Source organism: Canis lupus, chromosome 3 (genome assembly GCF_048164855.1).
Source record: "Canis lupus baileyi chromosome 3, mCanLup2.hap1, whole genome shotgun sequence".
NCBI lineage: Eukaryota > Metazoa > Chordata > Mammalia > Carnivora > Canidae > Canis > Canis lupus.
In genome coordinates this window covers 32,314,563-32,339,848 of record NC_132840.1, presented here as the reverse complement: position 1 = coordinate 32,339,848, position 25,286 = coordinate 32,314,563, and the positions used below count along the sequence as shown (strand labels likewise).

Below are 25,286 nucleotides of genomic sequence, written 5' to 3'. Positions count from 1 at the left end.
CCGCTCCGGCCTCCACCGCCTGCCCGCCCTCCGCGCCCGCCTCCCGGGAGGGGCCGCGCTGCCCGCCCCGCCCCGCGCCGCCGGCCGGACCCCTCCCCGGGGGCCGCGGGGCGGGATCTCGTCCCCATTTGGCCAGGCCGGGCCGTCGTCTCCCGCCCGGCGCCCCTGGCCCCAGGCCACGTCCCGACCAGAACGAGCAGTCCTGGAGAGGGCCCTGGGGCTCCTCCCCGGACCTTCCTCCAGGGTTTCGGGGTCGCAAGCACCTGCCTTTAGCAGAGGGCCTGCAGGGCCGCTGGGGAGCTGCCAGGGAGCTCACTCCAAAGCCATAGCCAATGGCCCAGCAAAGACCAAAGAATGCCCCACAGTGGTGGCATCCTCCCTTCGGGACTGGGCAGCCTGAAAGTCCAGGCCACTGTCCACTGCTCTCCTCAGGCTGCCCCCTGAACCCGGGAGCCTGGGGAGGAGTCCACAGCCCCAGGATGGCACATGAACTCAGGAGTCCCCGACACTTCCCCATGGAGACCTGAGGTTTTCCAAAACCTCTGGAAGTCAGGAGGGGTCATGGGGAAGTGAGGGGACATCTGATACCGGCCCCAGAAGCTGCCATAGGAGAAGGGCTCCATGCTTCCAGCAGTCCTCGTGGGCAGCAGGACCTCAGGGTACTGCTAGGAAGTCAGGGCCCCCACAGGCTCAGGGTCCCACCTCCCAACTTCAGAAATGGTGTGAGTGGCAGGGTCAGGCCCAGGGGTCCCTCCAGAGGGCCCAGGCCAGCAGGACCAGGCCAGAGCAAAGACAAATGGCAACATCAACTTATTGGACCACTGTTAAATTCTTTCCTAGTAAGACCAAGCCCATTGCTTTATTCAGATTATTTGTACATTACAGCATGTTTGAGGGTGGAACGAAGGAGCCACAATGAAGCCACAAATGCATGGGGGAAAGGTACTAGAAACCGTTGTTTACTGTTTTGGTTAAAGAAAAAAAAAACTTTATAATCAACATCCCACTCGTTAAGTCAAAGCGGACAGAGAAACTTGATTGTTTTTAATCTGGCATTTATGTGTAGCTTTGCGTTTCATATGTACAATTTATTGGGTACTGCTACCGTCGGCCGGCAGAATACCTAAAGGTAAAAACAAATATCAGGAGGGAAAAAATATTAACAAAAGGAAGCTCAACAAGGCGCTTCAGGAGGGGGCGGCGCGCCAGGCCAGGCGGCTCAGTAGAAGCAGACCGTGTGCAGGAAGGCTCTGCCACTCTTCTCCTCGAACTCCTGAAGCAGCTCGTCGATCTCGTTCTCCATGTCCTCCGTGTGCTGAATCTGGAGGGAGCACACAGGCCGACTAGAGCAGGTGCAGAGGTAGGGGCGCCCCCGTGGGCACAGCCGGGGCTGGGGGTTTGGTCTATCACCGCTGAGCTGCCTCCCACCTGTCCTGGGGCCGTCCTGGGCCCTGGAGGCTCCTTCTCACCCACCCCAGGCCGCGGCCTGAGGATGGAGGGTTCAGGATAGTTGCACCCCGAGGCACAGAGCGGCTGCCCCAGGACGTGACCTTTGGAACTTCACAGACCCCCTGCCCACACTCTGCAAAGGTAGTCGCCTGCTAGGGCACTGAGTGAGAAAGCTGGCCCATACCCTTCAGTGGCCTCCACCCACTAGCTGTCACTACCATCCCTCCAGGTTGTGAGATCCATATGTGTGTGCAGATATGGCCAGACATCCCCTGGTGGCGAACCACTGCCCTAAAGGAGCAAGTGCTGCCGATGGACAGCCCAAGGATGATTCAGGGCTGGTATGGGCTGGACGGCGGCTGAGGCTGGTCATTGGCCCCAGGCCTAGCCTGTAAGCAGTGCCTCTCTGATGTGAAGAGCAACCCCTCTGTAACTTGTTTCTAATCAGGGTGACCCAAATGGAAGTCACGTGTGCAACTTCTGGGACATGTGTCCCTCTTCAGCCCTTTCTCTTGCGTGGTGGCCAGAACAAAGGCACAACTGCTAGAGCTTCAGCAGCCACGCTGGGCCATGAGGCATCTTGGGAACAGAAGCTGTTCTGGGCGCAACAACATGAAAGCAGGACCTGGGCCCCTCACATGGCAAATGAGTCCAGGCCCACCTGTCTCTGGACTTCTTGGTAAGCCATCTGTCTCCCTCATTTTTCTGTCACTCAAAGTCAGCTGACCTAAATGCAAATCTCCCAGGAGGAAAACAGTATAGGACATATGGGTCTCTTCCTGGGTAGGTCCCTAGGTCCTTTTGTCGTATCTAAGAGGAAATGTTTTTGCTCTGAGCACAGCTGCACAGCAGCTGCAAAGCCCCCATGATTTTCTACACAAGGGAGGATACCCAGGGCCACCGGGGGGAAGTCCAAGGACTGATCGGTCCTGAGGGTGAAGAGGAGCACATTACAGCATCCACGGAGCTTGGACACCACCTCTGGGGCCCCTGGGCTCTGCCAGATATGACTAGGGTTTTGGCAGAAGCTCTTATGGGCACACACGGCCAGACTGAGCAGGGCACTGCATGACCATCAAGCAAACAGAAAGCATAGGGGGCAAGTTAAGCCAAAGCCGTTTGGTCGATATGCAAACCTGTGGGCAGCTCTGCATCTACTTGGGTTTTAGTATTTGAAAGTAAGTCAAACGTGAGCACAAATGGAATCGCATGATAGCCCCTTTCCTGGTAAAATCGTGTGTCAGGAGGAGAGGGTCCTGGGCCCAGGAGCAGGTGCAGGATACTCACACACTGGCACAGCTCACAGATGAGGAATGCCCCCAGGGTGGCCTCCTCGTGGTTGTCCTGAATGTCCACATTGATCACGTGCACCGGCTGGCAGGTCTCCTGCTCTCTGGAATTCAGATCTGACAGGAACAAGATGACACAACTGTCAGAGGCCTCGGAACCAGGTCACAGGAGGGCAAGGGGCCACCGGCTCCAGCCGCCTCTGGCCTTGGGGTGATAAACCAGGCTGAGGACTTCCTTCCTGAGAAGGAGACTCACACTGAACACCGTATAACTCAAGGAAACATGGTGATTCTCGACCTCGTCTCACGAACAGCCAGGCTGTCCTGGGGGAAAGCATCCCAGAGCATTTCACTCATGAAAAACCAGTCCCCTGGTTCCTCCACTTCACACATACTCTTCCTGTGCCCCAAAGACCTTAAAACCTGCACCACAGAGTCAGCCCACACACTGGTGCTCTGCTCCGATGCATGTGGCCAGCCAGAGGCCACGGAGGCAGGAGAGTCCCAGCCACCTCACTACGGCCATACCCACCTTCTCAGCCCACAGGAACCAACAGATACGTCAGGGCAGCCACGGTGACCGTGATGGGCAGAGATGAGAGCCCAGGCACGGGGCACACTCAGTCTGGGGCCTTACCTTCTACCACCTGATCGTACACTCTCTCTTCACAGGTGAGGATCAGATCGAACAGGTCTCTGCAGTTCTGGAACCTTTCTGGCCGAGGCTTGATCCTCTTATTTCTGTCCAACATATGTAAGATGCCATTCTGCGTATAGCTAAGTGCTAGAGTCAAGGAACTTTATAAAGACTTTTATCAATCCCAGCCCAGTGCCTCAGTGTGAGCGCCAGCAGGGCCGCCAGGCCCCTCTCCAGCAGTGCATCAAAGCAGTGGAGGGGTTGAGGCAGTTCTGGGGAGCAGGCCGTGCCTGTCCCCAGGGTCCTGCAAAAGACAAGCCAGTGGGGGAGGTGCTCACTCTAGGCCCTGCAGACTGGCCCTGAGCAGCATGTACTTGCTCCCCTCAGCCTGCCAGGCTGGCTGCAGCCCTCAGACCAATGTTCTCTAGAAAGCAGACCTGGTGTCTGCAACCTTTGCTTATCTTTCTGTAACCTGCTGCTCTGACTCCTCTTGAAGCAACTTGGTGACCATTCCCACTGAACACAAGCCCTTCAGCAGAGACAGTCAGTCCCCCAAGGGCTCAGTTACAGTGGTACCAATAAGATCTGGAGACCACTGAAATAGGGAACTTCTGAGAAAGAAGTGGGCACAGGGGGAGAAGCCCAGGTCAGCTGGGAACAGAGAGTGAGAGTGGCCCCAGCCCAGAGTCCCTCAGAGCTGAGGGGATGCACAGGCCCCAGAGCAGGTGTTACCCTTACCCATCCCCAGTGGCCCTGTCTATACTCTGGGCCCTAGGGACAGGGTTCATCGCCCCCAAGGAACTGGGCCAAGGGCCCTCAACATGCACACATAGCCCATGGTCTCTAAAGGTCCTTCTAGACAGCTGGGGATCAGCATCTCCTTAATCCTATTCAAGAGACACAGACTAGCTGACCGAGGACTTCTGAGCAAAAGGTTTCATGGCTTTCCTAGATTTTAAATTGTAACAATTTACTTAAGCTATTACTGAAAACACATTTGCCTACCTTTTTGGACAGTGAAAATGGCTTCTAGAATATATTCAAATGGTCTAAGAGTGTTAAGTTGAAAAGACACTTGACTATTAGCTGAGAGGGCTCTGGCTCCTGATCATCTCCCATGTGCTTGTCCTGGTGGCTGCTGCCTGCACCTCCCTGCTCCGCCCCAGTGGCTGTACTGCTCCATGGTCAGGTAGCACATGGTCCTTCAAATGCTTAGCATTGAAGTCCAGGGTAAAGAATGGCTTAGGGGAGGCCAATGTGTCAGAGCAGGATGGGCAGAGGCAGCTCAAGCATTCAGAACAGCCTGTGATCCTGCTCCCTGTACACTGGCCAAGCAGATGAAGACTCTGGACCTCTATCATGTCCTCAGAGACAGACCTGCCATCCAGCAGAGCACAGCTCTGGGACCCACTGTAGCTCCCAGGAATCACCCTTGAGGAGGGATGGCCAGCCACCAGGCACTCCAAGGCCTCACACAACTATTCCTCCTCTATGTAAGCCTCAATTATTGATGTAAAGAAAAACAAATGAAACTAGGATTCATGTCATTAAGGAAAAAGTGCTTAGTTCAGGGATCAAACCCTAACCTTTATCAGCGTTATGAGGGATGTGGTAACTATTTCCTGGCAAACATCAGAAGACGCAAAGCACAGGCTGGGCCAAGCAGGAAGTGCGCAGCAAGGAGCCCTGGACACAAACCCACCTGTAGCTCCGAGTCACAGGGAACTGGAGCCCCATTGGAAACCTCACCAGGACAGGACAGGACGTGAAGGAACAGAGCAAGGCTGAAGCACAGCTGGTCACAGAGGGTCCCACTTCTGGAGGAAGGCCCACCTCTGCATGGGTAGAGAGGGCAGTGAGACGCTGTATCACATCATCCTGGACGGCTGCCAGCCAATCCCAGAGGCAGGATGGTGCCTCCAGTGATGGCAGAGCAGCAGGCGAGTCTCACCTCCTGAGAAATGAGCTCCCTTGACTGGCTGGGCAACCGGGTTCCTAGGTGGCTGAACGCATAGAATGTGGCATGTGGGCACCCACTCTCCCTAGCACCCTGGCCCAAAGTGCCCCAGGATCAATCAGGGGACCTCTTCACAAAGCTCCAACCTGCAAGTGAACCCCAAGATACTTCTGGAAGGCAGAGGAAATGGGGATGAAGCCACTGAGATGCCGAGTGAAGTCCCATCACCTTGCCCTGCTGAGTCACATGGTCTGAGGCCAAGAGGCCACCATGCACTCCCAGCTCACCCCTGTTTCGTTCACTCCTAGCCCAGGCCTTCAGAAGACACCTGTCTTTACTGTTCTCACCTGCAACAGGTGAAGGCAGCAGGTGTGTCCGTCTGTACTCCCACCCCCCGCCAGCTGCAAGGCCAGCACAGATGCGGGGGTGTACCTTGAGGGTGGGAGGGCCCAAGGAAGGATCACATTGACCACTCCACGGTCTTAACCATCACATAGACCCTCCAGACCGTGCCAGCACAGAGCACGTGATCTTTAAAAGCTATTATGTCAACATTTGTGTGTAGGCCAAACGAAACCTAAGGGCAAGCTCACCAGATGCAGGAGGGAAGACACGTCCTTGGAAAGAGAAGCGGGAGATGAGAAAAGACACAAGCAGCCACAATAGATCTGTCTTCTCTGCAAAGCTGAAACACAAGTCCCGTGGAGCAGAGATGGACAGGGACCTGAGGGTCGGGGGGGCAACCTGGTCGCAGGCCCCATGTCCAGGGTCAGCGTACCCCAGGAGGCCAGGCTGGAGGCGCCTGGGAAGGCTGTCCTTCTGGACTCGGCATCTGTCCTGCACACTTGCTCCTGTCCTGAGAGCTGAGGCATGTTAGTCTAGTTCTGATTCAGGGCAACTGTTCCAACATCAGGTTCCGCTTCAACCACAGTGTTCTTGGTACAAGAAAGAGAGATTTAGCCAGATGTTTATCTCTACAGTGATTCCCCCAAAACACGGACTTCAGCAGCCCATCTAATGGACATGAATGCTGGGTCCTCCAGAGACAGGCCCTCACCCCAAAGGAAGCATGTGGAAGCCCGTTTCCATGCAGAGGATGCTTGGCTTGCTGTTCTGGGAGGAGGGTGTTGGAAGGGACAGAGGGAGCAAGGCCCATGCCTGTGGAGCCCACCTGCAGAACCCTGGCTCAAACCCGAGGTTTCCACAAAGGAGGTGGAGGGGAGGCAGAGGGTTAATCTAAAGGCAAACAAGCGAGATGAGCAGAAGAGCCGTTTCCAGAGCAAGGAAAGGTGCTGGCAAAAATCCGAACGAGGGACCCGATGCTCACCCTCCAAGGTCATGGATTTACTGTGGAGCCACGTTGAGGCAGGATCTGCTCCCCTTGGCTCTGCCAGTCCTGGCTGGACAGAGGCACTTGCCAAGGACGGGTGAGCACAGCTCAAGCCTCATTTCCCCCACAAATGTCACAAACCAAACATAAAACAAAGCCAGGTAAGACAGGGTTGGGACAGCGAGGACAGAGCAGGGTCTCTGAGCGGAAACCACCTCAGAGGGTGACGGGCACCCAGTTGAAAAGGGGCTTCAGAGCAAAGTGGCCTCACAGTTCTTGCCGATAGGGGCAGGAACACAGGGCAACACCACCCAATGGGCCCCACGTATTCCCTCTTAGCAGCCAGGGAAGTTGAAGCTTCACCATGGGCCAGCAGAGCCAGACAGAGGCGCACGGGGCTCCCCTCACACCTTCCATAGGGGTTAACATGCTCCTGGCGGCTTGTCAGGCCCTAGTTTGACCAAATGCTGCCCACACTTCCCTAATGGAGATGCCGGGGGAACGGATATGAGGACACCCTGGGAGGTTATCAAGGTCTGCTGTCCCCAAAGCCAGCCAATGCCTCATTCAGGTCTTTCCACTTTCTGACCTTGGAGGTAAACCTCAATCCTGTGTAGCGGAGGATCCCTGAGAGTGGGCCACACAGAGAACCTGTTCATCTTTTTGAATCCTGTAATCTAGTTTTACTTCCAATTTTAGGCTTGATCAAATAAACTATAAGACATGGAGCAAGATTTCTTATTCGGAGACCCAGGGACTCTCTGGGGCAAGATCTTCAGAGGCTGCCTAGCTCAGGAATGCCTGTGTCACCCATCCTGCAGGGTGGGCCCTGGGAGCCAGTCGAGACACAGCAATGGGAGTGGGTGATTTTGAAGAGGCCACCACCCCGCTGAGCGCAGGCCCATGGTCCTGAGATGGACAATAGCCAGCTGCACACCAGGAGGGGACTGGAGCTTCTGAAAGCCCCCCACCCCACCCCACCCCCGAGGCTCGAGGACAGAGCACATGAGGATCAGCAAGGCCATGCTCCTGGGAAGCCCAGGGCAATCTCTCAATCCCAAATCTACCATGAGGGACAGCCCCCAGTCAGGAGCCCTTCTTTCTCTTTTCTGCTGGCCTTCCTACCCCTGGGGCTTCCCTCTGGATTGTGCGCCACACGTTAAGTGGGGGAGATGTCCAGGGAGCCCCCTCCATGCAGCTGGAACCTTGCAGGCTGCTCCCCTCAGCAGGAAATGGAGTCTCCCCACCCCATCTCAGGATTATGCAGCAGGAACACTTCTGCCTTCACTTCAAATCAGGGCCAATGGAGGAGTGAACGGAGCCAGCCTGTGGCCCAGCGAGGTCTAGCATTCGGTGAACACATGGGCGGGTGCCCTCCCTGACCCCTGGGCCACACAGTATGCGCAAGATGGTCTGCTCTGAGCCCACTCAGGGGGTGCCCGAGCCCACACACTCAGGGCCAGACACTGCAGGGGGTCTCCAGTATCACTGATAATCTGTTTTAACAAAACCTCCAGGGTTTAGTTTAAGGCCTCATTAAAACAAAAACCCAAGAACCACAGGCACTGGCCACCAGAGGTCAGGACAGGCGCACTCCTGCCTCCATGGGAACCTTTCAGGTTAATTTTATGTTAAACAGCCCACGCCCCCAGACAGAACACCCAAGAACACACTGGATCCTGCAGAGGCAGAAGTAGTAGAAGTGGCAACAGGAAACCGCCGTGTTGCACACTCGGCACCTCCTAGAGAACACAGCCCCTGAGAGCCTGCCAGAATATGTCAACAGCACCATTTTTAGGCACAAGTGTTACTTATAGGAAAAAATAACATTAGGAAAGCAAGCCTTGAGGTTTGCATGTTCCCAGTGTGGGGAGCAGAGGCTCCCCGCGGGCACCAACCTGCAACCCCACAGTGCGAACGCTCTAAATGGCGACACAGCCCTGGGAGGCAAGGCTGTGGGCAGCAGGGGCAAACAGCAGAAACGGCAGAGCAGAGGCACCCACAGTGCACAGAACCACAGTAGCAGCCCAGTCACTTTCGCCAGGCTAATGTGTGGGAAAGGAGACATTTGTATTTATAATCATACTGTGCATGCCCCCAGGGCGTGCCCAAGTTGGACCATCCCCTCAAGTCGCAGCCGACACTTGCTGGCTGCTCTCGCCCTGCACACTTGGGCCGCTGCACTACAGGGCACCGATAGCCTCTCCTCCACAAGTGGTAGGTGTGGGCAGCAGTCGGCCCCTAGCCTCACTGGGGACGTTTTCGGTTCTGAGGTGTGGGGTCGCTCTCAACTTGTCGGATTGATCAGCACTCAGGATGCAGAAAAATGCTGCCCTCAAGTGCCTAACCTGATACTTTGCAAGTTGTGCTGCTTGGAACAGATGCTTCTGGAAAGTGCGTGCTTGCCCTGTGTGGACAGAATGCATCACACGCAGCACAGGAGCTTCTGCTCACCTCAAATTCATCTGCATGAAGCATCAGTGGACTGCAGAGCAGATTAGGCCATCCCATTTCTTCAAAGGAAACACGCCCTTTTGAACAGCGTTTGGCAGGACAATTCTTTGGATCCTTCATGCCAGGGAGGGCAGTGAGGTCAAATTTCAGGACCTGGCCTGGGGCTCTTCTTGCCTTAGCGACACCAAGGGTCTCCCTCTGGCCACTGTTAAGTCGGCTTGATGTGAACAGATGACAAGGATCCATCATAATGCACTGTCCAGCAAAATTAGATAAAAAACTGCATTCACTGCCCCTTCATGTGTGTTTTTAAACTTTTTTAAAAAAGATTTTATTTATTCATGAGAGACACAGAGAGAGAGGCAGAGACAGGCAGAGGGAGAAGCAGGCTCCGTGCAGGGAGCCCGATGTGGGACTTGATCCCAGGTCTCCAGGATCACGCTTTAGGCTGAAGGCGGCACCAAACTGCTGAGCCACCCGGGCTGCCCTCATGTGTTTTTAAAGTAGACTATAGGAAAGCCTGGGTCGCTCAGCGTTTGGGCATCTGTCTTCGGCTCAGGGCATGATCCCAGGGTACAGGGATCAAGTCCCACATCGGGCTCCCAGCATGGAGCTGTTTCTCCCTCTGCCTGTGTCTCTCTCATGAATAAAATCTTAAAAAAAAAAAAAAAAAAAAAAAAAAGTAGACTCTACACCCAACATGGGGTTCTAAGTCTTCACCCCAAGATCTAGTCACATGCTCTACTTACTGAGCCACCCAGGCGCCCCACCCCCCTCCTTAATCTTGGTTTAGGACACAAACCTACCCCCATCTGTTCAATTTTATAAAACTTTCAACCTCAGGGGCCTGGGTGGCTCAGCTGGTGAAGCGTCTGCCTTCAGCTCAGGTTGTGGTCCCAGGGTCCTGGGATAGAGTCCTGCATCCAGCTCCCTGCTCAGTGGGGAGTCTGCTTCTCCCTCTGTCACTCCCTCCCTGCTTGTGCTCTCTCTCAAACAAATAAAAAAATTTAAGAAAAAAATTTAACCTCAAAACAAAAAGCTGAGACTGAATATGAATTTTAGTGAAACTTTCTGAAATTTTAAGATTTAAAGTTATGAATTCATCTGCAACATGTTTTGCCTTTTTTTTTCAACATGTCTTTTCTACATAAATGGTTCAAAACTGGACTAAATCCCAAGCATCACGTGGAGAGGAAGACTGAGCCCAGCAGGATGGACACACACCACACTGCTGCTCTCTGGAAAGTGTCTGCCATCCGTGTGGACAGAATGCGTGGCAACACACAGAGCTCTGCTGTCAGAGAATGGTTTGCAACTCCCCCAACGCCTGATATTACTGCAACTGAGTAGGAAGAAAAAAATAAAACGACTCCTCTTCCTCAGAAATTCTAGTTACTTAGTGATTTAAAGAAAAATAGTTGTCATCACAAAATTGAAGAATCTTAAAGAAAAAAAGGTAAGCCAAAAGCAGGAACAGGACACAGTAACGAGACAAAGCCTAGGTTGGTCCTTGAGCTGAAACCGGCCCTGCCTTACTCTGCCAACATCCTCCCCTGCCCCTTGCGCAGCTTCCACACTGTCCAAATGATGCATTTTGTGCAACAAACCTGTCTGCCTCAGAGGGAAGAATCGGCCCAAACAAGAAGCCAATGGTCACTGGAAACCAACCCACCTGCCCCCAGCAGGACTGCTCATGGGGACCAGCAGGAGTAGCCTGATCCACAGACCCCTAAGGACACAGACGGGGGGGGGGGGGGGGGGAACGTGCGGCCAACACGGCAAGGCTCAGCGAGGTTCCCTGTCTGCAGGAAATCCTGCTGAGCATCTCCCACTAACTGGGATGTGTCCAGAACTGCATGCATGAAATGTGGCCGGGGGGGGCTCTTCCTCATAAAGACCTGGAAATCTTCCTCTTGGGGGAAACGGTGATGCCCCATGTGCCCTGAGTGGGGCAGGAACCAGGCCCTCCCTGAAGGTGCTGACAGTTCTGTCAACTCTACAGGACATGTGTCCTCACAGGCACTCTGATGAAGCCCCTTGTTTTATGGGTTACACACCCACTGGGAGCCACACTTGGACACATGGCCGGGAGCATCTGCTGGCAACACAGCTGGGGCAGGGTGATGCCCTGATGTGGCACCTATGCTCCAAACTCTCATAGTCAGTACCAAGGGAGACACAGCTAGACCAGTGTCTTTACTCAGGACTCTCTCTATGGGCACTCCACCCCCAAGGTTGGTGGGACTGTGGGGACCCCTGGAACCCCAGATCCATACCTCCTGCTCAGCTTGGTGTCTCCCTGGAGCCCTCCTACTCAACCCACTCCTTGCCCCCTGCATGTCCATCCTGGGCAGTCTCCCCAGCCCTGGGAAGAGGACACATTCCCACATGCCCATCAAGCCCACCTCCATCAGAGCTCATGGCAGCTCACCTGGATTCCATCCAGTGCTGGCAACGTGCATAGGCTGGCACCAACTCCGAGTTTCCATTCAGGGCAGAGAGGCCAAAGGATACTGCACATGTGACTCCCTGAGAAGCAGGCCAAGTGCTACCATGCAGAGGACAAAGAGGAAGGCCCAAGTAAAGGAATTCAGACCACCCCTAACCCACAGGGCCACAGGAGACACCATTCAGCCCATATTTTCAGAGAAAAGCACTAAAAAGCATTTTGGAAGCAAGGTTTCTTACAGCTGCTCTTAAACTAGCAAGCTGTAGGCTGGAGTGACGCACAGCAGCCTCATTACAGCCCCCAGGGTCTCGTGCTCCACAGGTGTCACAGTGGCCAACCACACCGAGTAGCTCTATCCCCCTTCCTTCCTGTCGTGAGAGGAAAACAACACCTGGAGTCTGAGCCTGGTGCTTCAGGGAATTCACAGGCTTGGGGCCAATCTGGGGCTGTTGCAGGTCTTCACAATACAAACACAGCCCATCAGGCATCACAGGGAGGACTGGTACGCAGTGGGCGGGAGCCTGACAGAGCCCTTGGCACACTTTGGGGAGACTGAGAACAGCAAACAGCAAATGGCTTTAAGCCTGGGATCTTCTGAAAGGGCTATGGGGACAGCTGGAATCCTGGAAATCCTGGAACCACGCCTTGAGAACCACTACATAAAAAGCTTTCAAGCTAGGACTTCTTTACATATAGTAAGAAATAAATTCATTTTGGAAATCAAAGTAGTTTTTGCAAAGCACGCAGGCTGCACACACAAGAACCCAGGAACTCCTGGAGGAATTTCAGGTAGCTCCTGAGCCACTGGAGCCCAAGCCAACTGTTTCCCCAATATGAGGCTCGGCAGCCAGGAGTCCTGGCCCGTCTACAACACCCTCTTCCCACTACCCTTGAGGTTATTAGGCAAAATGAAACCACCAGCATGATTCACGTCATGTAGCCCACTTTCAACACACCTGGTGTCAGCATCTCACCTACCGTGGGCTGGGAAGACCAGGTGTGTTCCTGGCCCTGGGCAAGTTCTGGAAGCAGTGGGCGAGGTCAGTGTGGTTCTGTTACACCTAGATGCACCAGTCCCCCCGGCCGCTACCCCAACCAATCGTCTCTTTTCAACATCTGGCATCTCCACACAGTGGCGGTTCTTCTGCCTCCTCTGTAGTATCTTAAGGCCATGATTTATATTTTAGGTACAAGTGCTTTTCTAAAACCTGAAAGCTTAAATATCAGCAACACTAGATCGGTTTCTCTAGAAATCAGTGTTTGGCTTAGGGATATGCTCATTTGTTAAACAGATACACACTACTTTCAAAAGCTTCTAAAAACATAGCTGCCAACTGACATGAAATTAGATAAGGTCCAATACAGCAGAAGTATTGCTGTCCAATATGCCCCAGTGTGGTGAGCCATATGGGCAGCCAGGGACCACAGGCAAGGTGAGCAGGCCAGGATGTGGCTAACGGAGCAGAACCTGAACCCACAGAGGCAGGTCAAAAAGCACAGGCATGAGCAGAGCTGTGGGGACCCAGCGGCCAGGCACAGAAGGGGAAGGCATGCTGAGCTTGAAACAAAAGCCTCCCCCCAGGGGCCCCCAAAAAAGAAAAAGGCTAGTAGCCCCACTGCAGAACTGGCCTCAGGGAGGACAGGCTCCCCTTGAGCTTCTGTGTCCACTGGCCTGGATCCAGGACAGAGGTCAGCAAGCTGTGGGGACCTACAATCGTAGAAATTATTTTTATTTTCAGCTTTTACTGCAACACAAGAAAATGCGCGCAGAGATTGGTCTATAGCTGGAAAACATCGAGGTGAGGGGCGCCCCCTGCAGGCAAAAAATCCAAGTATGACTGACTCCAAAACCTCACTGAGACCAAAGGTCCACTAACAGTTTGTATATGTCATATACTGTATTGTTGGAATAAAGTTAAGCTACAGAAAAAAAAGATGTTAAGGAAATCAAGAGAAGAGACAAAGCATTTACAGCACTGGACTGGATCATCAAGAAAATCTGTGTATCAGTGATCCATGTCACTCAGGGTCACTTGCACACAAACATTAACCCAAGGCCTAAAGTGTGAGAGGATGAAAATGAGTGTGTGGTTTAAAGAAAGCCCAACTGCTAAGGTTAGGACAATAGCTGGAGAGAAATCAGACACGTCTGCTGGATACAGGCTCACACCAAGTGTCTCCTAATTATGTGGACAAAGGACCCAGGAAATGTTAATTCTACCTGTGTTTCCAATCAGTTTAGGGAGCAAGCGGTCACCCGTATTAAAAATGTCACTGGGGACGTGTGGGTGGCTAGGTGGTTGAGCTTCTGCCTTTGGCTCCTGATCTTAGAGTCCCAGGATGGGGTCCCGCATCGGACTCCCTGCAGGGAGCCTGCTTTTCCCTGTCTCTGACTCTGTGTCTCTCATGAATAAATAAATACAAATTTAAAAAATAAATTTTAAAAAGTCACTGACGATTAGAACTGCACATTTACCTGCTTTTTAGACAAGTGATTTTAAGTGACTTTGTAGTTCACAAAGTGGTCATCTCCTGAGAGGTTTGAAGTGGGCATCTAACTTGAATTTCTAAGACCCCATCGTGCCTCCTGTAGACACTGTAGCCCTCATCCCAGAGACACCCCACAGAGCCCCATGATCTGGGCATGAGGCCCCACCCCAGCCACTCTGACAGGTAGAAGGAACTATATTGTCGTTCCAGTGAGGGTCCTCAGGCAAGCTGATGGTTCAGCTGCAGACTCCGTTCATTAAGTGATGGAGAGCCTGGGGCAGCTCCAGCCCAGCACACAGCTCCATAGGTAAAGGACAAAAACTGGAAGCCTCCACCACTCTACCCTGGGAGCTTCGCTAAAGCCCATAGGGCAAAACACTAAGTTTAAGGCTGCTTTGTATTCAAAACAACTTCAAGGCAAAGGAAGAAAAAAGTTAAGGTTAAGAGAAAAAAATTATAGGGATCCCTGGGTGGCGCAGCGGTTTAGCGCCTGCCTTTGGCCCAGGGTGCGATCCTGGATCGGGATCGGGATCCCGGGATCGAATCCCACGTCGGGCTCCCGGTGCATGGAGCCTGCTTCTCCCTCTGCCTGTGTCTCTGCCTCTCTCTCTCTCAATTTGTGTGTGACTATCATAAATAAATAAAAAAAAAAAAAGAGAAAAAATTATATTTAAAAATAGACAGTGTGGGGGCGCCTGGGTGGTTCAGATGGTTAGGAGTCTGCCTTCAGCTCAGGTCATGATCTTCAGGTCCTGGGTTCAAGCCCTGCATCAGGCTCCCAGCTCAGCAAGGAGTCTGCTTCTCCCTCTCCCTGCTGCTCCCTCTCCAATGAATAAATAAAAAAATCTTAAAAAAAAACAAAAACAAAACAAAACCGGTTTGATCCTCACGAAAGCCAAGACATGGGTGAGCCCTGCAAACATGATGGGAGAATCCTGCTCCAGAAGACCACATGTTGCAGGACTCCATGTATAGAAATGTTTGGGAGAGGTAAACCCTGAGACAAAAGGTAGACCAGGAGTTGCCAGGGGACAGGGGGTCATGGGGGGATGGATGACAATGTCCTAAAATCTGGGTGGGGGGGATGGGGTAACTGGGTGACAGGCATTAAGGAGGGCATATGGTGGGATGAGCACTGGGTGTCTTATACACTGATGAATCACTGACATCTACCTCTGAAACTAATGATACACTATGTTAATTAACTGAATTTTTTTTAAAAAGTGGACAGGGACACCTGGGTGGTTTAGTGGTTGTGCATCTCCCTTTGGCTCAGGCTGTGATCCTAGGGTCCTAGGATCAAGTCCCCCATCGGGGTCCCCACAGGGAGTCTGCTTCTCCCTCTGCCTGTGTCTCTGCCTCTCTCTCTCAAGTAAATAAAATCTTTAGAAAAAAATTAGGGGCGGCCCGGGTGGCTCAGTGGTTTAGCGCTGCCTTCAGCCCAGGGCCTGATCCTGGAGACCGGGAATCGAGTCCCGCATCGGGCTCCCTGCATGGAGCCTGCTTCTCCCTCTGCCTGCGTCTCTGACTCTCTCTCTCTCTCTCTCTGTCTCTACTAAATAAAAAATCTTAAAAAAAAAAAAAAAAAAGATTAAAAAAATAGAAAAAAATTAAAAAAAAAAATTTAAATAAAATTGTAAAATGTCTTAAAATCTACCATAGACATGGCTGCACAACCCTGTAAAATACACTAGTGCCCACAGTGCACTTTGCCTGCTCCACAGATTCCCCCCAACACTGCTCTTCTGTAAAAAACAAACGGTTCCCCTCATCAGACATTTCTGTTTGTCTGGAGAATCAGGTGAACTTGGATTCCCTGTACTACTGGTAGATAATCCTCACAGGGAACTGGTAACCAGCCCAGCCTAGCTTCACTAACTGGTTTAGGGTTAGTTTAACACGGTTTCCATCCCAACTAGCATCCCTGGCCCCCAGACCTCCCAGGGGCAGGTCCTGCAGGGACCACAGACCCATGCTTGGCCACTCAAGTGTCACCTGTCAAGAATCTGAGGCAGGAGGCCCACCCTGCCCGCAGACGGAAAACCACCTACAAAGAGCCAAATATTTTAAGAAATAATGTGCTTTTACACAAATAGGACCACTGGCCAAAACTTACTAAAGCTTAATAACCTCAGGGTCCCTTCAGCATCCTAGTTCCTGACTCAGCCCCAGGAGTGCTTCCCCCCACCACAGCCCCCCCCCCCCCCATCACTCAGCCTCACCGCCAGGCTCCGCCAACCAGGTGCGACTAGTTTCCTCCTGTCATGTCACTCTCTCCCTTAAAAAGTAGAACATTTAGTGGATGTGCTTTATCTGCAGTTTACACCCTAAAATACTTTTCTAGCTTTCCACTTCAGGTTATAACCATCACTTCCACAAAAGCCCCGGTATTCTAGCTTACAGACTTGGCTTTTTGCACATATCTGCTTGTATCTTATGCCAACTCGGAAGCAACCAAAACGCCAGGCCTCCCAGCAGCTGGATATGTGTCCCCAGCTAGTCAAGTGTTCCCCTCCTGTGTTCTCAGGGCACCTCCAACACCAGACATGTGACCCCCCAATACACAGCTGATCCTCCTCCACCACCTCCTACCTCTGCTCCCCTCATACATGAAAGACTTGTGCCTCTGTCCCCAGAGTCTTGCCAGTGTGCACCGTGACACGCCTTCCTGGAGCAGATGACCCTTCTTTACTGGCCCAGGGCTGTAGTTAGGTGAGCTAAGCACCAAGCACAGCACCTTTCCTAGAAGACAGATATTCCACCCAAGTGAAGTCAATAAACCAAAAAAGGAGTTTCTCCCAGAGCTTTGCAAGGTACAATCAAAAGGGGAGATCTAAAGTTGACCTTCCTACATAGGGTCTCAGGAGGTAAATACTGCTGGTGACAGTAGGAACAGCCATGTCCCCCCAACCACCACACCTTCCCCACAATGCATCAAAGGCACACACGGGTGGCTGTCTTCTGGACTGGATGCTTCGTGGAGAGACCATGCATCTGTACAAAGTCAGCCCACAAAGGAAATTCTGAATTCTGAGCAGCTGGACTCTGCTCCTTCATTCAGAACTGCTAAGACCTACACATCAACCCTCCTACTCCAAATCCTTTTTTCCAGTCTCTTTAAAATGTGGTTAAGTGCTGCCCACTCCTAGAAACAAAAAGATCAGTCAGCTCCAACGTCAAAAAGCCTAATTTCTAATAAATATGGGAGTATGAACAAGTGTGTTATTTTTCGTTTCTCTCGTTGAGTACCAGAGTTTAAAAATGAATGGTGCTAGCTGAATAAGAATCTTCAAAGACAGATGAGGTCTCAAGATAAGCTTAACAACACATGGAGAATTCATACCAAGCTAGAAAAACTCAGAGTTAAGGTCACAGGTTTCTCCAGGATAAGAGGGCTTGTGGTCAACACAAAGAATTTCAGGGAGAGAAGCCTGAGACACTGCCTCTAGGTGAGCCAGAGCACAGCCTTCCTTCTTGGCCCAAGGATGTGAGCAGCACATGGCCCTGCAATGCAGAGACCAGAGCACAGCTCAACAGAAATACTTAGGGTCTTCTCCCCAGCACAGGCTCTGCAGCTTCTGAGAAAGGAGGCACACAGGACTTCCCAGGAGAACCTCGGATCTGCCTCCTAGACTCCTGGGCGCAGTGCACCACAGGTGACCCACCACCCACAGCAATCCGCAGCCAGCCCCACACGTTTGGCTATGGCATCTGCACCTCAATGCCCTTGACAATTAATGGTAGATGAGGGAGAAGAACACAGGGGTAACTGTCAGGGTCCACTTTTATACTTTGCTTGAAATGGCCTTTGGGGTCACACTCCCAGCTAAGTAATCTACAGATTTACAGAAAACATTCGTAGTTTATTAAAAATTACAAAAGCACCAACATGAAGGCAGAGTTTTCTCTCCAGTGTTTATATTCCTTTTGCTTGGCGTATGTTTGGGCTCCATCCCGAGAACTAGAAATCCCTCACTGTAACAGGGAAGGCCCAAGAGTTCTAAAGCAGCACAGATGATCATGAAGTATCCTGGTCAAATGCCAGGCAACAATGATCTTAACCACTGTATAGCCGGACGTCATTCTCATAAACATCTCTTTAAAAAATACCTTTCTTGGGGCACCTGGGTGGTGCAGTTAAGTGTCCGACTCTTGGTTTGAGCTCAGGTTGTCATCTTAGGGTTGTGAGATTGAGCCCTGTGTTGGGCTCTACACTCAGCATGGAGTCGGCTTGGGATTCTCTCTCCTTCTCCCTCTGCCCCTCCCGCTTGTGAGCTCTCTCTCTCTAAAAATGAGTAATAATAATAATAATAAATACCTTTCTTTCACATGAGTCTTAAGTAGCAGATCCAGTCTGTTTTGCCTCTTCCTGAAATGAAGTCAAGTTCTCTCGGATTATTTGTTTCTAACATGCTTCCTTTGGTAGCAAATGTGGCAGAGATGTGTGAAGCAGCCTGCCTACATGTGAATCAGTGCACATGGTGCTCACATGTGTGCGCACACACACCTACCTGCAGAGAGTGGTGGGCAGCCCCGCAGTGGGAAAAACAACTCCACTCTGCCTTCCTCACCTACACTGCCCTGTTTCTTGTTACATCAGAACCTGCCCTTGGCTTTGTCAACATGGGCTCTACGTTGACATCTGAACGCGCCTTAACATCATTTTTGCATCAAGTGTGCCATGACTCAGCACATGCAGAGGCAGCCACTATGTAGCTGCGTCACAGGCACCCCTGATCAACACATGCCACAGATTACACCTGCCAGAGACAAGTACAGGGGTTTGTAAAAGGGCAACCCACTGGGATACAGTTCTTTATCCTTCCTAAGGAGATCATTGTACATCTGATCGTATGTAGTTTTGAAATCATAAACATTTGGCTTGTCAGGTGCTGGTCCTGGGAGCTTCACATGAGTTCCTGTTCCAAAGGACCGGACACTGAATCCACGTTTGCTGAAAGACACAGAAGGAAAGAAAAAAAAAATCACAGTTGGATTGAGACACAAAATTCTAAAACCAAGGAATATGAAGCAGAATATAGACAAAATGAGTATCTGTTGATACTACAAACAGGTTCTTATATTCTTAACTTTAAGCATTTTATTCACAAATTTTTAAAAATTCTGTAGCATACTGGGGTGCCTGGGTGGCGCAGTGAGTTAAATGTCTGACTCTTGGTTTTAGCTCAGCTCCTGATCTCAGGGTCATGCATCGGGCTCTGTGCTCAGTGCAGTCTGCTTGAGATTCTCTCTCTCCTTTCTGCACCTCCCAATACTCGTGTGCATACACACATGAATAAATAAATCAATTTTTTAAAAAGATTTTATTTATTCACGACAGACAGAGAGACAGCGACATAGGCAGAGGGAGAAGCAGACTCCCCGCAGGGAGCCCAATGCGGGACTCAATCCCCAGACCCCAGGATCACACCCTGAGCCAAAGGCAGACACTCAACCACTGAGCCACCCAGGAGTCCCATAAATAAGCCAATCTTAAATAAAAATCCTATAGCATATCATACAAAAATTGGATGAAACCACTGCAGAAGAAAGACAAAAGGTTTGTGAACCCAGTTACAAGGTGGCGTGTGAGGAGTACAGCTTGTTCAATGCACCTCTCTAGAACCTCTCTGACCCTCAGAGGACTGACAGACACGCAGGGTTAGGGAAGATTTCTTCTGAAACATACCTGACCACTGCCCTGACCTCTGTAGAGGGTTCAGGTTCACAGGACCCCTATTTTGTGACTCCTAAGAAACTCCCATAGACTTGACAGCACACGACACCACAGGAGCACCCTGAGTTCAGTTCCTGATGTCCTGTGATGTGGGCTTGCCAGGAAACCAAACTGAGAGCCCAGGGGCATTGGGCCTACAGGGGCACCTCCGCAGCCTGTTACATTATCACATCGGCCCTGAGGGTTAAGAACAGACAGCTTCTGAGCTATGGAGACTCTTGTAACCTGGAGTCCAAGAAAAGCGAAGGAGCAAAAGACATGTCTATTACGAAACTAGGGGAATGTGCATGAAGCGCAGCCCCTGTGACTGACAACATAAATCATTATCATTTTAAGTGACATAAAAAATGTTATCTGAAAACAAACCTCACAGACTTAAGGGGCCATGTGTTTCCATTGGCGCCCCGATCCTCCCCACAGGCTCACCTGGCTCTGAAATCCCTGGTGGTAATGGTCTCACGCTTTCCTAAGTTTTACTGTAACTCTTATGTGACTATGCCTGGAGATAGATTTGGTTTTCACAATGAAAGGTGCTCCTGGCATCTAGAGACCAGGGAGGCTGCTAAACCTCCTATGATGAACAGGAGAGTCCTCCAACCCAAAATGTCAAGAGTGCAGAGTCTGACATATAAAATGAAATGAGGGGATCCCTGGGTGGCGCAGCGGTTTGGCGCCTGCCTTTGGCCCAGGGTATGATCCTGGAGACCCGGGATTGAATCCCACATCGGGCTCCCGGTGCATGGAGCCTGCTTCTCCCTCTGCCTGTGTCTCTGCCTCTCTCTCTCTCTCTCTGTGACTATCATGAATAAATAAATAAAATCTTAAAAATAAATAAATAAATAAAATAAAATAAAATGAATAAGCCCCACAGAGAGGCAAAGGTATGAACATAAAAGTCACAGGGAAGGAAACAGCTTAATCTCCTTCATCATAAGAGAAACACATCATATTAAGGTCCAAGGCTGTTTATGGGTTAGCACTCTCCCACTGCCATGTCAGCGCCATGCAGTAGGGATGTGGTCCCTCTGCTCGCTGCTGTGTCCCTAGCACCCATAGCAGCACACAGCCGGCACACAATCAACATCTGGCAAATGGCAAATGAATAACAATTTTACAAGGAAGGAAAACCTCAGTCAAATGGTGCAGCTGGATGTGACTCGTGAACTTCTGGAGAAGGTGCCAACATCCACCAAGTGAAAAATCACTGTGCCCTCCAACACAGACACTTCACTCTGGAAGACCATCCTACAGGACACATGTATGCATCTGCAAATGTCCCCAGATGATGCTCACTGCAGCCCTGACCATAACCAAAGAAGACAAGAATCAGTTGTGTCCCTCCATCCAGCAGGTTATCGTAGACCACGTGAACAAGGCGAGGAGCACCACATACACCAGAATCTCCTGCAATTATTCACAGCAAAAGCAGAGTGGAAACACGTCCAACTCTAGTGGCTCAAGGGACTGGGCAGCACTGTGTCCCCAAGGAAAAGACACCTCCACGCCTGCCCACCTGGCACCCACACAAAGCATCAAGTAAGCATACATGGAAACAGTAATCTTAAAAAGCATTCTTGTCGTTTTCTTTAAACACTTCATCTGAGTCCTCTGAGGTTGGTAAGAACTGAGTCATGTACCTGCATCTCTAGAAGCCTGAGCTGTGCAAGCAGGCCCCCAGAAAGTCACTTGTGACAAAGAACACAGCATAACAGAGATTTTGGATTAGCAAACCAAGACCCACGTATAACTGAACTGTTAAAATGACCCTAAATACAACCAACATTTCTGACACTTGATCACAGCCACAGACCACGGATATGCAGCACACCTCGACTTGAGTGCCCCAAGAATGTCCATGCAGACCATCTTCACCCCAAATCTGAACTTATTTCCTCACCAGATTACATACAATAAATATTTTCTGCCAAAGCACCAACAAGCCTGTGACGAAGGTCATCTCAACAGCGGAGGAGGTTAACAAGCTGTTGCCCAGCCACCCACTACCTGCTCACCTCCATGCAAGAAAGGTCAGCAGGGCACTTCCTTCTGTGCAGGTCCCATTCTCCTAAAACTGTCCCAGCAGAGCAGGTCATGGCCATGAGAGCCACAGAGAACACACTGGGGTGAGCCGAAGTCTGCACCACTCTGGAAGAACAGTCTGAAACAAGAAGCTTGCTTTTTACACTCCAAGCCACTTCCCTGAGGTGTCCTAAAGACTCTCCCACTGCCTGGGACCCTGCCACTGTTACAGCAGCTTAAAGGCTGTTGAAATATAAAAGCTGCACGTTAAAAACAAAACAAAACAAAACTGCACATTATTGAGGGATAAAGAGAATTACTCCTGAAACTAACCCAGGGTCGGCAGCATGACCTTCCTCTAACCCTGCTAACTCAGGTCTCCTTTCAGTTTACTGTGTGACTGCTGGAAAAACAAAGGTGCCCAGAAGCACAAGTATCCTGGATGCTGGTAAGTCAACTCCACCGACCACTTCACCTGTATTCAGGGGCAGCTTTACTCCGAGAGCACTGGGCCATTCACACACCCAATACCTGAATGTAAAGCACTGCCTCTTCAGCTGGCAGGGGAATGAAGGGACCTGTGCTAAGAAACCACGAGTCCACGGAAATAAGCCCGCCCAAGGACATGACTACAGCTTCAAACATTAAAAACCACCACCACTTTCAGGGGTGGCAGGGTTTTTTTGTTTTTGTTTTAAGATTTTATTTATTTATTCATGATAGACACACGGGGTGGGGGTGGGGAGAGGCAGAGACACAGGCAGAGGGAGAAGCAGGCTCCATGCAGGGAGCCTGACGCAGGACTCGATCCTGGGTCTCTAGGATCACGCCCTGGGCCAAAGATAGGCGTTAAACCGCTGAGCCACCCAGGGATCCCAGGGGTGGCAGGTTTATCCTTCATTTTGATTCAACATATTACAGATACAATAATAATCATAACATACCCAACTCGGAACGCCTGGTGGCTCAGTGGTTGAAAGCCTGCCTTTGGTTCAGGTCGTGATCCCAGGGGTCCTGGGATCTCCTCCATAGGGCTTCCCAAAAGAACCCTGCTTCTCCCTCTGCCTGTGTCTATGCCTCTCTCTCTCATGAATAAAATCTTAAAAAAACAAAACAAAAAAAACAACCCAGACCCAACCTTCTGTCCTTCGATAACTGAAAAGGGGGGGGGGGGGGGGGGAGGTGGCAGTGACAAAGTAGGTAAAACATCCAGTACACAGGACAGTGAGGACAGTGATGGAGAAAGCCATGGGCAGGAGCAGAGGGGACCAGGGAGTGGGAATTAGGAGACAGAGCACCTCAAGGAGTTTCACAGCACACACCCCATGATACAGACCCTGGACAGGGCCCCAAGGTGTTTCAGGCTGGGGTAGGGAAGACAGGGTACCCGAAAGCTACCCACAGGGTTCTCGGGAGGCTCCTGAACCAGAGACTCACATCCCCATCCTGCTGGGGCAGCCCGAGTCTGAATTGCCTGGACAGTGCCACCTGGCAGACCCAACTATCTCTTCTACACATTTTATGTAGGGTCTGACGCTTGCATTAGGTGTCCAAATGGAACATTCTCCACTTTAGTCTGTCCATATCTGTAATTTTTTTTTTTTTTAATTTATGATAGTCACAGAGAGAGAGAGAGAGAGGCAGAGACACAGGCAGAGGGAGAAGCAGGCTCCATGCACCGGGAGCCCGACGTGGGACTCGATCCCGGGTCTCCAGGATCGCGCCCTGGGCCAAAGGCAGGCGCCAAACCGCTGCGCCACCCAGGGATCCCCTAGTCTGTCCATATCTGTAAAAGTAGATCATCCCAAAGATAATTGAGCCCAATATTCCACCTGGCTGATCCTTTACAAGGCCTTCGAGGGGATGAGCGCTGGATCTCCAAAGGGACAGGTAGAACTCTGAACAGAGGAAGCTGCCCGCCATAAGATATGGTGTAGTGGCCTGTCCTCACCATCCTTCTCAACTTTCTGAAATGGCAGTCAAGTGTATTTAAAAATAAAACAATGTGGCTTGTTCTTCCCCCAACAGAATGTTCCCAAGTGGCAAAAAGGCTAATTAGCAACAGAAGCGTGGTTTTTTCTGAGCTGATGCAACTGCCAGAGCAGCACAACAGCGGTGTGACAACGATCTTACATAAAAGAACTAAAGGCTAAAAAAATATTCCTGACCAAGAGGCTTTGTCTCAAAGGCCAACTATTCCAGACAAGTGTTTATCAAATGTCTTCACAAGTACCAAAAAAATCTATCATAAAGAACTTCTCACAGGAGCACCTGAGTGGATCAATGGTTGAGTGTCTGCCTTTGGCTCGGGTCGTGATCTCAAGGTCCTGGGATTGAGTCCTGCATTGGGCTCCTCAAGGGGAGCCTACTTCTCCCTCAGCCTACACCTCTGTCTCTCATGGATAAAATCTTAAAAAAAAAAATAAGATAAAGAACTTATAACAGAAAATGTCAAATTTGGAGGAAGAGAAATTGTTTCCACCATTATCCCAATAGCTAAAGGTAAAATGACGATGTTCAAATGAACACCAAAAAGAATCACAAGTTAATATCCAAATTAAGGGATCCCTGGGTGGCGCAGAGGTTTGGCGCCTGCCTTTGGCCCAGGGATCGGGTCCCACGTCGGGCTCCCGGTGCATGGAGCCTGCTTCTCCCTCTGCCTATGTCTCTGCCTCTCTCTCTCTCTGTGTGTGTGTGTGACTATCATAAGTAAATAAAAAAAAATTTAAAAAAAATCCAAATTAACAGCATGGATTGTATTATGTTTTCTATTTTCCATCATATGATTATTAATTGAATTTCATACACTTCTTTGGCCAAGACTGAAATCCTAGACCCACTGCCAACTCTGTGAAAGCACACCCTGTCTCTAAGTAGGGCACGATGCGCTCCCAATCCCAGGTCACCTTCCCTATAGGCACATCACTCACTGCTAATCAGCCTACCTATGTGATGATCTCATATTTACAGAACACAAATCAAATGCTCAGAAGCCACCAAACTTTGAAGGCCTGCCTGCAATGTCACTGTCCCGGAAGTCACAAAAGCCTGCAAAATGAACTCTTCTGAAATGTTAGTGCTCCAGTAAAATTAATGTCATCCCCTGCTAAATGTGGGCTGTAAACACATTTCAGTAAATATGTTCTAGGGTTTACATCTCCCTTTCTTATCCTCCCACAAGGTCAACAATAAAACTGAACAACTGGACAGCCCGGGTGGCTCAGCGGTTTATCATCGCCTTCAGCCCAGGGCGTGATCCTGGAGACCCAGGATCGAGTCCCACATCGGGTTCCCAGCATGGAGCCTGCTTCTCCCTCTGCCTGTCTCTGCCTCTCTCTCTGTGTCTCTCATGAATAAATAAAATCTTTTAAAAAAATAATAAAACTGAACTAAGGGTGGGATGACTGTGTCAAGCTTGTGACAAGTGCACCCTTATGTCCAGCCCCCCATCAGCACCCCTGCTTAGACGTTCCTC

The 25,286-nt window shown here is 50.9% G+C and overlaps 1 protein-coding gene and 2 long non-coding RNA genes across 3 annotated transcripts in view; 1 reads left to right on the top strand and 2 right to left on the bottom strand.

Moving 5' to 3' along the window:
• Positions 1–829: 829 nt before the first annotated feature.
• The window catches only part of SSU72 (SSU72 homolog, RNA polymerase II CTD phosphatase), a 29,650-nt gene continuing 5,193 nt past the window's right edge, over positions 830–25,286 (bottom strand). Inside the window, exons 2-5 of the mRNA XM_072820122.1 lie at positions 18,866–19,009; positions 3,376–3,515; positions 2,737–2,855; positions 830–1,321 (exon numbers count right to left, since the gene is read on the bottom strand). Coding sequence (XP_072676223.1) covers positions 1,220–1,321; positions 2,737–2,855; positions 3,376–3,515; positions 18,866–19,009 — 505 coding nt within the window. The 3' untranslated portion in view covers positions 830–1,219. The remainder of the gene's footprint in view (positions 1,322–2,736; positions 2,856–3,375; positions 3,516–18,865; positions 19,010–25,286) is intronic.
• Positions 1,223–3,086, top strand: LOC140630270 (uncharacterized). Its single transcript, XR_012028055.1, has 2 exons — positions 1,223–1,360; positions 1,679–3,086. It is a non-coding gene; the product is annotated as an uncharacterized lncRNA (long non-coding RNA).
• LOC140630268 (uncharacterized) lies at positions 5,078–18,859 on the bottom strand. The gene is made up of 3 exons (XR_012028053.1): positions 11,548–18,859; positions 9,117–9,371; positions 5,078–6,267 (listed from the first exon to the last, which is right to left on the bottom strand). It is a non-coding gene; the product is annotated as an uncharacterized lncRNA (long non-coding RNA).